We start from the raw sequence: 12,179 nt of genomic DNA on the forward strand, positions 1-12,179 counted from the left end.
CAATATCGTTTATATATTTGATATAATTTATTAATTACAAAATAAATCGTGAACAAAATTAATGATATATTCAAAGCGGGCAGTAAAGCCTAAGTACGACATATAACGACATCACTAACAATTTGGTACGTTGGAGCAGATACATTATTGTTCAAGACAGAACAAATTCAAATATCTTTGATGTTTAAGGTTTAAAGTTATGCAACAGTCTATTTTTAGAATGACCCTCACAATATAACTATTAAATGAATGACTGAAGTTAAAGATAACAAAGTTTAACACAATTGTACTCCACACCATTGTACATAAATCAACTGTACAGTGTCAGTGCACCGTAAGTATTAACAATTACTTGTTGAAAAATAGATACATGTATTATTCTAATCATTATTAAATCACAAAATTTGGCGCAGTTAATATCATTTATTTGCACAACATCTTATCTGAACTGACGAAACTTCGAGTATGTGTTCCATTTGAGAACATATTTTCGAAACCCTTTAAAAATCCGGAAGATGCATGTGATTGTTATGGCAACAGAAAGAAAAATATTAATGGTAGTCTTGTCAGAAATCGTTTGCCTGGTTTTTAATTATTTCACAGAAAGGCCTCTGCCGTGAATTATTCCGCTTCATTAGTTTTCCTATACACCCATATAGTGAGAATTATAACGACATCTATACTTGTTAGAGACTTCATACATGATTATAAAATAATTTCGAAGAAATGTTCTTAAGGTGACTTCTATCAAGTCTGCTCCAGTTATTCTAATTAGGCGAAATTATTGCCCGAGACAGGGCTCGACAAATAAACGCGGCTTGTTTGTGCTTTTATATGTAAAATAATTCTGCTTGACTTAAAATGATTCATACGACCTGCTTAGCTTAACTTCTACAATATTGTTCAGATTGATCATGCCTTCTGTATAAAACGATCAAAATCATTGAAAAAACTTCCCTTCCGAGGCCTGGTCAGTATGTATAATGTTGAAACTTCAGAAATCTTGTTGGAAACTCCAACATTCATAAAACAATTATTCAGATTTTATCATCTCATCAAATATATTTTCTTTAAAGCTGAAAATTAATTTCGTTTCGTTTTCGTTAATTTCGTTTAAACGAAATAAAAAAAAGTCTCACATTACCTAATTGGAAAAAAAGTGTGTAACATGTCACTTTAGGGGCACCGTAAGAAACTACTCGCCGCCCCGATTTTTTGACGCAATGATGTCTTATTACTGTTGTTCAAATTAATATTGTTCTCCGAAAAACTTGACCGCTAAATACCATGAACACTATTCTTAAGATGTATGTAAAACCTCTGTTAAAAGTTTTAATGTCAGCAAAGACGAATCTTAGAAATTACATATAATTAATAACTGTTTGAGTAAGAATAAAGCAGTATAATAGTTTTGCTAAATTCAAAAACAAGCGAGGCTACAAACTAATATACAAAATGAGTTTTGTTGTGATTAACTGTCTCCACGTTAAGGAAAAGAAAAGAGTTTTCACCCACTGTATACTCTCGTAATAAAGATGGTTTCTCTTCATTAAGTCTATGGACTTGTGTAAAAATGTAATTATCTTTATTCGAACAAACATAATCACAGCCACAAGGGTCACTTTTATGTACTATGGTTCAAATAATTCCATGTCTTTAGAATGCCATTGTTTACTTTGTTCTTTAAATTGTTCAGTGTGAAAAGAAATATTGCAAAATTCATTATTATGTAAAGGAGAAAAGCCGAAAACTGTCCATAATGTAAAAGAATGGACAAATCGAGGCGCAACGCGCCGAGATTGTCCATTCTTTCACATAATGGATAGTTTAAGGCTTTTCTCTGACTTAAAACGCGGTCCTCAAGAACAAATCAAGATTGTTGTGATATTATATAATGTCTCTTATATTTTCCTCTATGAGGCAAAGACAATGCATTGATTTGTTTCTCTGTCGTAAATAAAAATACCAAATCAAATGGAGTTTTAATTAGATTGCATATAAATATTTATTGCAATTAAATTTTTTTAAACATTAATGATATTTAGTGCTGATTCTTACGAGTTTCGAACATTTCTCGCTTTGTCATATTTATGAATGATTTGAAGTACCTTTAAAAAATTAAAATTAACTTGACCCTATGATGTATGTATTAATATTTGTCCATGTTTTTATGGTTATATAATGGACAAAACTAACAAAGGATTACATCACAACCGTGTTTTAAATCAAAGTAGAATGCATATTTTTCTTTCAGAATATTTATGATGGCAAGGCAACTGGAATGGCACACTGTTATCTGGCTGTACCTTATCGTGATGATATCGGCCGACTACCAGTGTGTCTGCAACTATAGCAAATATGGAGTTCCAGTTTACCAAAATACAACCAGAACTTCAGTCCTACTCGGGATTATGGACGTCAATGACTGTAAACAGTATCTTTACCCTATAAGCGAACAATCGACTGCGTTCAATGCAATTATGTTTAGGCATCAGGTGGTTAAATGGTCTATAAAATGTTTTAAAGTGACTAATATTTATCAGCAAGACACTAGGAAACAGTTACTTATAAACTAGCAGCACATTCTTAGTACTACTAAATCTCTGTATTAATACTTTTTCATATACTACACTAGGACCCGAACATTAGTCCCCTACCGGTGGAACACCGGAGGTGACTATAGGAATGCATTCCTTCCGTACGTTTGCCCGTGCTTACGTTTGCATACTAGATGTGGCTTTAGGAAAGTAGGTAACTGTACCTTTTCCGTGATGTCATTCATTACGTAAGATTTGTGTGGCTGCTTTTCTTTAAGAGAGAACAAAAACGAAGCCACATAAATATTTATATGTATGAATATCCATCCGAAAATGTGGATCCTGCAAAAACTAAAAAAAATGTATTCAAGCTAGGTTCATAAAATTGTGTATGTAAAAAGAAGGCAATATGTATATTATTCAAGTACGGTTAAGAAAACGTTTCTGCTCCATAACTTGCATATGCATATTTATAGATTTATCTTTAAGTTAGTGCTACAACAAACGTTCCCCTGATGAACAATGTTAACGTATGCTTTATGCTTGTCGGTTAAATGCAATGTCAATGTTTCAAGGTCATTTTTTCTGCTCAATTACATTAATTTCATCCTTGTGATATGAATATAAGCATTTCCTAACTAATATCTGCCGAATTATCTGAGAATTGTCTTGTATATTTCTCTGTAATCCGCTGGAATTGCGGAAGGAACTTCACATCTTGGTCTTTATTAAGATAAAATATTGCAGTCGATCATGTGGAGATGCAGTAAACGATGAGGAGGAGATGCAGTAAACATTGAGGAGGTGATGCAGTAAACGATGAGGAGGAGATGCAGTAAACGATGAGGAGGAGATGCAGTAAACATTGAGGAGGTGATGCAGTAAACGATGAGGAGGAGATGCAGTAAACGATGAGGAGGAGATTGCAGTAAACGATGAGGAGGAGATTGCAGTAAACGATGAGGAGATGCAGTAAACGATGAGGAGGAGATTGCAGTAAACGATGAGGGGGGGGGGGATTGCAATTAACCATAGGGGAAATTGCAGTAAACGATGAGAATATTGCAGTAAACGATATGATGCTTGTAGTAAACCATGAGCATATTGCATACGGCGAGGAGATGCGCTAAACGACGAGGAGATAGCAGTATATGATGAGGAAGTTATATACCACCAGAAGTTAAAGTAAAGGAATAAAAGATCGATATAAAATGTACTGTAAGTAAAGTATTTGAAACAGCAACATAATCAAAACAAATTTTTCTTGACTTTCAAAAGTGCCATTGGCCTTTGACCGACAACCATTGGTCACATGCGCAACACATAGTCTAATTATGGGGAACATGTCTGCTTAGTACTAAAATAAATCCCTCAATTCAATTAACTACTTATGAAAAAAAACGTATATAGAAATAAAAGGTACACCTCCTGAATTCTATTAAGCTTTGAAAGGTAATTCAGACATATAATTATATGAAAAATATCTTGTGTTTCTTTTTGTTCGAGATAGATTGCATTTGTGATGGATATTTACATAAAGAAATTAAATTGTCATGGAACACCTCCACTTAAGGACATTGGTAGGTTGTAATTTTTTGCTTCATTTTGTGGGTAGAATTATTTTGTTATATTTGAATCTGCTTGGTCGATTCACTCAGTTGTACCACTATTCTGTGCCGTAATATTATGTATACAAAGGCGAGCTAATCAACCAACATAGCAGACCAATTACGGTTTAATGTAATACAAATTTCAAAAATTTCACATTTTAATCGCCGTTAAATTTACGATTTTGACATTCTATCAATACAAAATGCTGCTTTCATTGTATATCATAAACGGTACTTATTGTAAGAAATAATTCTTAAGTTATATACTGTCATATGACGAACTCATTTACGACTATACAAAACACTGGGTATAAGGATAGATTGCTGTCAAAAATAATGTGTTTACTTGTTAAAAATTATGTAATATGTTCCATAAATTTAGACACGTTAAAACCAAATGATACGCGCCATGAGAAAACCAACATATTGGCTTGGTTGGATCCTTGCTGGTCGCAAAGCGCTATGTTGGTTTTCTCATAGCGCGGCTTAAATATCGATGGACTTCAACTTTAAGATTTAACTTTATTAAACAGAGCACATGTCTGTGCATAGTACAAATAGCATTAAAAATTATATAAAAAATGCAATATATGTAATAAGAATTCAAATGAATATATTGAATAGAAAATGAGTGTATTGATGAACTCTCCGTGACAATGAAAGTGTAGTTTTTCAATTAATCACAGTTCAGCGTATACAGATCAGACAGGTTTTCACTTTTCTATACAATTTCAAAGAGGCATTCTTAAAATCACATTTAACCGTACAAGTACTCTTCAGTTTAGACTATAAGATCAAACATTTTCAAGTTGCGTTTACCAAACGTATAAATCGAAATTTGGAATAGACAGACAAGTCTATATGTAACATTTCAGTGAAATAAAAGTTGTCTTGAATCTATCATGAAATATATATCATAAAGTAGCTCTACTGTACACATAAGCGATTTTATTTGCAGTAACTATCTCAACCATGCAACCGACTGTTATGGTATCACGTTTGACATCCCGTTCGTCTGGACAAGGTATATGTCTTTTATCTATTAATAAACTACTAATGAATTAATAGATAGTAAACAAACTGTTAAAAGTGAAGAACTAGACCCAGTTGTTTTTAATATTTAATCGATAAATTAAATTTTCTGCTTCTAAATATTAATATATCGGCGGATTAAACACTAGTGTAATAGGGTAGTAGTTCAAATTAATCAAAAAAATTAGTGTTCAAAATCTCTAATTCATTTGTTTAAATTACTAAGACTTCTAAAATGTCGAAAGTTTAACATAAAAGTTAATCGCCGATTATGTTAACACTCTCTTTCAATTTCGAACAACTGGGTTCTGATGTTTTTTGAAATCATTTTAGCTATTGTTAATTAATATTCCCACATCAGTTGTACTGACGGACGATGAAAATACCCAGTAAGTAGTTCAGTTAGTTTCAACAATTACCATTTACTTAAAAATGATTGAAATAAATTGAGACTTTACAATATTCCTTTACCTTAAATATAACTTGGGAATAACGGGACATAAGGTTTGTAAGTTCAAATCACAGTTTTAGATGCCATATCATCTTAAATCATTCTGTTACTTGAACATCCTTAGCAGCATCTTATGAAACAACAACAATTGCTTGGTTACAGTTTGTTGATGATATACTTAAATAATAGTACGTGAACTCCCTGGTCGCACACACCAACATACAACAATACTCCTCAGAATCAATAGAACGGGTTTTCTTAGTATTTTTTTCAGTATCAATTCCTACGTACATCTGTGCGGCCTCCGTTGCCGAGTGGTTAAGATCGCCGGCTTCATATAACTTACCCCTCGCAGATATGGGTTTGAGCGTACCTAAGACCGTTGACTTTTATATGGAAGGAAATCATTCAGATGGCTTACGGAAGTTCGCGGTTCTACTCAGGGGCCTATTTGTGAAAAGATAATACACGGATGGGTACCATCAAAGCTTCTAAATGACTTATTATTGTGCCGGTGCGACGTTAAACCACACCAAACAAACACTCAGATATATACATCTTCTGCAGCTAGTACAAAGACAAATGCAGTTACAAAATCTTTAAATGTGACAGCCATACCTGTATCACTGCGACAATCCAGTCAAACGTTATCAACAAAGTCTAGTTTTATGAACAAAACAATGTCCTCTTCTACAACAAGAAGTGTTTTTACAACAAAACCAACAAGTACCACATCTACAACCATGCCTACATCACTGTCTACTATATGGTTGAATTCGTTTGCACCTCTGGCTACACTGGATCCAACCTTAGAACAAGGTAATATATTTATGTCACTTTTTCATGACTTGTCTTAAATATGTCGTCGCGTTAATGGAACACGAGCTTGGTACTGAATGACAGTAAGGTCGGTCATCCCAATCAAGTGTGCAAAATGAAATATATAACATCACGATTAAAACCATGTTGTTATTTTTTACCGCATAGAAAAAAACACTTATTACCCCCACCCACTTCCCGTAAATTATGACGAAATGCTGTCATTTAGATATTATCATTTGAATAAACTGGGTGCGGTTTGTTTAAGCTGGATTAACAGAATTTAAAACGTTAATTTTACTTTGCTGTTTCAGCAAACGACATGCTTTTTTTTTCCTGTAGGACACATTGAATTGTGCCCCAACCGAATACAACACCTTGCTACGCAGCCCAGAGAACTCGTAACACAGTTAGGAAAAAACTGCTACGAGGTTGTTCAGACAGGAGTATCCTGGTTTCATGCTGAAACAAACTGTAGAATTAATGGAGGGCACCTCATACATATTGCTAACCAAAAGGAGCAAGACTTTATCTACAGTTTTCTTGTAAAACATCATAGTCATACTGTATGGTTAGGTCTGCACGACATAAATCGAGAAGAACGTTTTGAGTGGACATCAGGTATTGCTTGATCTTTTGGTAAAACTGAATTGTTGTTCGTTTCACAAAAAAGATCAAAAGACGTTATCTGATATTCATACGTCGTGAATATTAAATAAGGGCTCATTCTAACACGGTTGTGTGTAAAAATGGGAACTTCTAACAAGCATCTTTATTCAACAGCATTGTCATTTGGTAAACAATTATTATACCTTATTGCTCTGTTCTGCTTAGCATTAGGCTTAATTGTGATTACAGCATTAAGTTCATGTCGTGCGTTACATGCTTTTTAAATGGTGTCAATCATGTTTAGGTAACAAAATAACATACACAAACTGGAAGCCTGGTCGAAAAGATTACAGGTATCACAATGCCGAGGACTGTGTTTATATGACACCCTCAAATGGAATGTGGGATGATGTTAAGTGTGGTGGTAATAATTCCTTGTTAGAACTGTTTGGGACACGTAATGCGTATATATGTCAATATGGTATGTTTGATACATTTGTACTTAATAGATATACATGTATTACGTGCAACTTTCCCTTAGATATTCCATCAATAAATATTAAAAATGAATAAAATATTCAACTTGGCGGTACAGATGACTTTATGACTAGTAACACAATTTTAATTATGTTATATTTAGGTAATGCGGCAGTTGAGTGGTTAGAAATAAACACGTTTATTAATTGTAACTTATATCAATAATCACATTATCATTCCTATTAAGATTTGACAGTAAATAAAATGTTAATATTTACTTAAAAATTAATTGGTTCACTCAAATTAACACTTACACTAAACGTGTCCATCTTTCAATTTAGACATGACCGTTAACAGTTAAAAAGTGTGCACACCAAACATATACTGACTGAATGGCGAACGGTGCAGATCATGATCAGACTGCACGGATGTACAGGCTGATCATGATCTGCACTGGTTGCGAAGGCAAAATTGATCATGTCCAGCATGATAATGGTTAAACAATGAATTTTCTTTTCATACAGTTAATTGCAACGCTGTCCTATTTTTCTCATAACACCCATTACTGCTTGTACATACATACCTCGTTATTTCATGCTTACAAATTTACACAGATGAAATGAAGTATAAGAAATGTTCTTGTTTTGTTTCAAATATGTAGTGATTGTAAAGAATTTTCTTTATATTGTTATTACAGTCTGTAATATTCATTTTTAAATTGCAGCAGCTAGTACAAAGACAAATGCGGTTACAAAACCTTTAAATGTGACAACAATACCTGTATCACTAGGACAAAGCAACAAAACGTTATCAACAATAACACAGACTAGTTTTAGAATCACGAAAAAGTCCCCTTCTACGACAAGAAAGGGTTTTACAATGAAACCAACAAATATCACTTCTACAACAATGTCTACATCACCATCTACTATATGGCTGAATTCGTTTGCACCACTGGCTACTCTGGATCCGACCTTAGCACAAGGTAATGAATTTATGTAAATTTAAGATATAGCTTATAGCAAAGTGTATTAATCACTATTTATGCACGGTGGGCGGTCCAAATGCATTAGTTAAAGCAGGTTTCGTCGTTATAGGACTAGTTACACAATGGTTATGGAATACTAATTATTAAGGAAAATGTAGTAGTTGATCGAATATAAATAAACACGTGTGTTATAAAAAGCTGATATCAATTACCACACTTTCTCAGTATATAAAATGTTAATATTTGCTTGATTATTACTAAAATTAAACAATGAACGTGTTCATTTCAAACAGCTTTTTTGCAATATTTTACTTTCCTTATAACCCGCACACACATATATGTACTTGGTCATTTCATGCTTATTTATAAATCGTATACAATTGAATATAACAGAAAACTTCATGTTGCGTATCACCCAGGCCATTCGACAAATGAAAGCCTTGTATCTTGACATAGAAGGCAAGCTTTGCACATTCCTATCTTAAGGTCATCATCTACACTTAACGTATTTTGAAAACTATAATTTCAAAAAAAAAAATCGATAAAGTACGTGGCTTTGCCTCTAAGACTCTTGGCTGAATTACAAAGTTTTCGACTCAGAAATACATATCAGCTTTCCAACTAATTTAGAAGTCAGAATTTCTTGTACTTTGTCAGTGATCTTTACTCTCAACCAAGCTTAGTCCAGAGATTAATTACAAAATTAAATTAGAATAATACAAGTAGACACTTGATTATGTAGGTGTCATGCTATAAGGTTTGTTTTTTTTAAATGCCACAAGTTATATGCTACAAATAGATAACGTCGAATAGCTTAAACAAACCTAATAGATCATTCTTAACCGCAACTCGAGTATATCCAAGTAAAAGATGTGTTTTTATGTCGCTTTCATACTTTGTACAACAGTTTTCTTGCACCTTTACAGGCAATTTACATTTGTGTCCTTATAAACTACATCAGATAATTAAGATAGACAGAGGAATTCTCGGACAGTATGATCTCAGTTGTTATGAAATTGTTCCAAACGCTAGGGTTGCTTGGCAGCATGCTGAGGACATTTGTCAAACCAGGGGAGGCCACCTTGCTTACATAAGTAATAAACAAGAACAAGCGTTTCTTCAAGGTTTTCTTAACAGATATTCGCCGAGTCATGCAGTTTGGATTGGCCTTTCAGACCACAATTCAGAGGGACAATTTAAATGGACATCAGGTAGGCTTACTTTCTTCTGTTAAGGATTTCTGATCTACTTAAGAAATAATAGTTACCAAACAGTGATTTTTTGTTGAAAAATAAATAATAAATGAAAAGAGTCCAGATGTGAAAGAATTATATCACGAGTGTGCAATTGAACTACAAACAACGGTTTTATTCCAGAATATTATCATTTCGATCCTTACACGTTATCAAGAAAAATATCTACAGCATCAAATATTTGCCACTTGATATGGCGTTGTTATGACGTTTGTCGCTATGAGGTTATATTCTTAGGTTCTAGATACAAAGAGGAATGTGTGGTACCTATTTTCAGCAAATTTGCCTTTATTTATTTCAGTGACATGGTGACAAAAATATCTAGGTTGTATGTTCTTGATTTTAGGAGCTCCTGTGCAGTTTACAAATTGGATTACGGGTCATTTGTCCAATTATGTTAGTTCTAGCCAAGAAGACTGTGTTGCATTTATACCATATAAAAGCGGGCAATGGGATGATATTCCATGCGGCAGTACACACCATTCAGTTAACGGAATATCCTCATCGGGGGAATCACATCCTCCATTATGTCAATACCGTAAGAACATGATATTTATCTTATTAAATTCGAGGTAATGTGTGAAAGAGCATCAACGTCATAGAACAATTATAATTATGATTTCGTTCAAGCGCTAATTAATTTTTGCATTGTTATCTTGAAGCCATCTTTTTTTCATTTTTTCCTCGAACACTAATAATTGTAGTGCATACAGTTATATATTGTTCTAAATATTTGTTAAACTTTACAAATAATGTTGACATTGAGACGGTTAATTACCGACAAATTTACCTGAAATTCACGATGTACGCATACATAACGGAGCTAATGATATACAGTTGAAAATATCTGTGATTCAAATACTAAGGGGACCGGGTCAGTTTTACTTCTAGTCAACCGAAATTCTACTTAAAACAATATTTTGACTTTACGGTTTTGGGACGGGATTTGAAACTCTGTCGGAATATTTAGATTGGCAAATTCAAAATATCAGCTTTTAACTTTATAAATGTTTAACGAGCTTTTCACGTTACTGAGGAATGGAAAGGAACCCGGGCTAGCTTTTGTTTTCAGATGCCTACTGAAACATTGGCCTACGTAAACTGACATCGGGTATTTCTACACGCATGTCAAATAAAGTATTTATGAACTATGCATACATGTAACATATCTCACACGTTGCAGTATCCACCATTTCCATGACGAAGTACTGTATTTGAATAAATTTCTGTCATTCTAATTACATTTAAGTGAACATTTGTATATCCTGTATAGCATTAAATGAATCAGCTCGTTTTAGTTTTCATATCTTTGCTTGTTGCTTTATTTTCGCAGCACATTCGACCTTCACACTTAAGATAGTATCAGCTATGCCTTTATGTTACGATAAAGAAAAACTACAATACAACTGATTAGTGCTGACATTTTTTTATTCTTTCAATTTATTTTAAGGTATTTCAACTGCTGGACCATCGCTGATTGGATAGAAGCAAGCTGATGTGCATTTGTGGTAGAGTTTTAATCATTACGTTACAAATTACATATATATAATAAAACCCGGAAAAAAAATAACAAAACTTGTTGTTGTCTCTGAATATATATGCATATTCGTAGAGATAGGGCTTGGTGGAAATATTTTTATTTTTCAGTTGCATGTATATAAAATGTTGCATAAACCTACAGCAAGAGCTTATAATCTTTTATATGAAAGTCAATTCCACAAAGATTCTTAAAGATTAAATGTATTACGCATATTATTCTATATCTATTTTAATTAATCAATCGTGAACGGTTATTTGCAATGCATAACCGCACAATAAATTACATTATTTTGACGCACTTGCGTACAAAAAAAACCCCCAAAAAACAACAGTACTTTGTTGTCCGTAATGGACGATTAAACAGTGCCATTAAAACATAAAAGTCAAGCCCGAAACGCAAGAATAAGTTCCGAATGTAAATCGGATGAATTAGGGGCTCTATGTACAGAGTTTGGTTAAGCGTCTTAAATATACAGAAAAGGAAGAAAAACAATATTCAGTGAATCAATTTTAATCCAAACTGGTAAAATAAAATAGATATAGAAAAAAAGGTTATTAAATACTGTACTGTACAATACGAGATATATTTGGACTCATACCCAGTTAGGAAAACCATACTGGAATCACCTAGCGGTTGTCTCAGCTGGGTACTCGTTCAAATATATCTCCGTATTGTACAGAACATTTAATTTAGTAAACAGTGTTATAATATTTGAATTTGTTTGCAAATTGTAGATAATTATCCTTGAGCAATTAGAATACTGATCCATATCCCGCGTTATCCCTCTCTCATTTCGTAGGTAAAAATCTACTTTTCGAAGATAGGTTGAATTTTCTATCAATAGGGTTTTAGTATCGTTATTT

General features: G+C 33.3%; 1 protein-coding gene across 1 annotated transcript; it reads left to right on the forward strand.

The window, feature by feature from the left end:
• The first annotated feature begins 275 nt into the window (after positions 1-275).
• LOC123526220 (uncharacterized) lies at positions 276-11,346 on the forward strand. Its single transcript, XM_045305273.2, has 11 exons — positions 276-334; positions 2,255-2,495; positions 4,048-4,117; positions 5,106-5,171; positions 6,198-6,449; positions 6,792-7,070; positions 7,363-7,539; positions 8,260-8,520; positions 9,450-9,734; positions 10,123-10,314; positions 11,227-11,346. The coding sequence occupies exons 2-11, from the start codon at positions 2,262-2,264 to the stop codon at positions 11,259-11,261; spliced, it is 1,851 nt and encodes a 616-aa protein (XP_045161208.2). The 5' UTR covers positions 276-334; positions 2,255-2,261; the 3' UTR covers positions 11,262-11,346.
• Positions 11,347-12,179: the final 833 nt, after the last annotated feature.

This window comes from Mercenaria mercenaria, chromosome 14 (assembly GCF_021730395.1).
Source record: "Mercenaria mercenaria strain notata chromosome 14, MADL_Memer_1, whole genome shotgun sequence".
Taxonomy (NCBI): domain Eukaryota; kingdom Metazoa; phylum Mollusca; class Bivalvia; order Venerida; family Veneridae; genus Mercenaria; species Mercenaria mercenaria.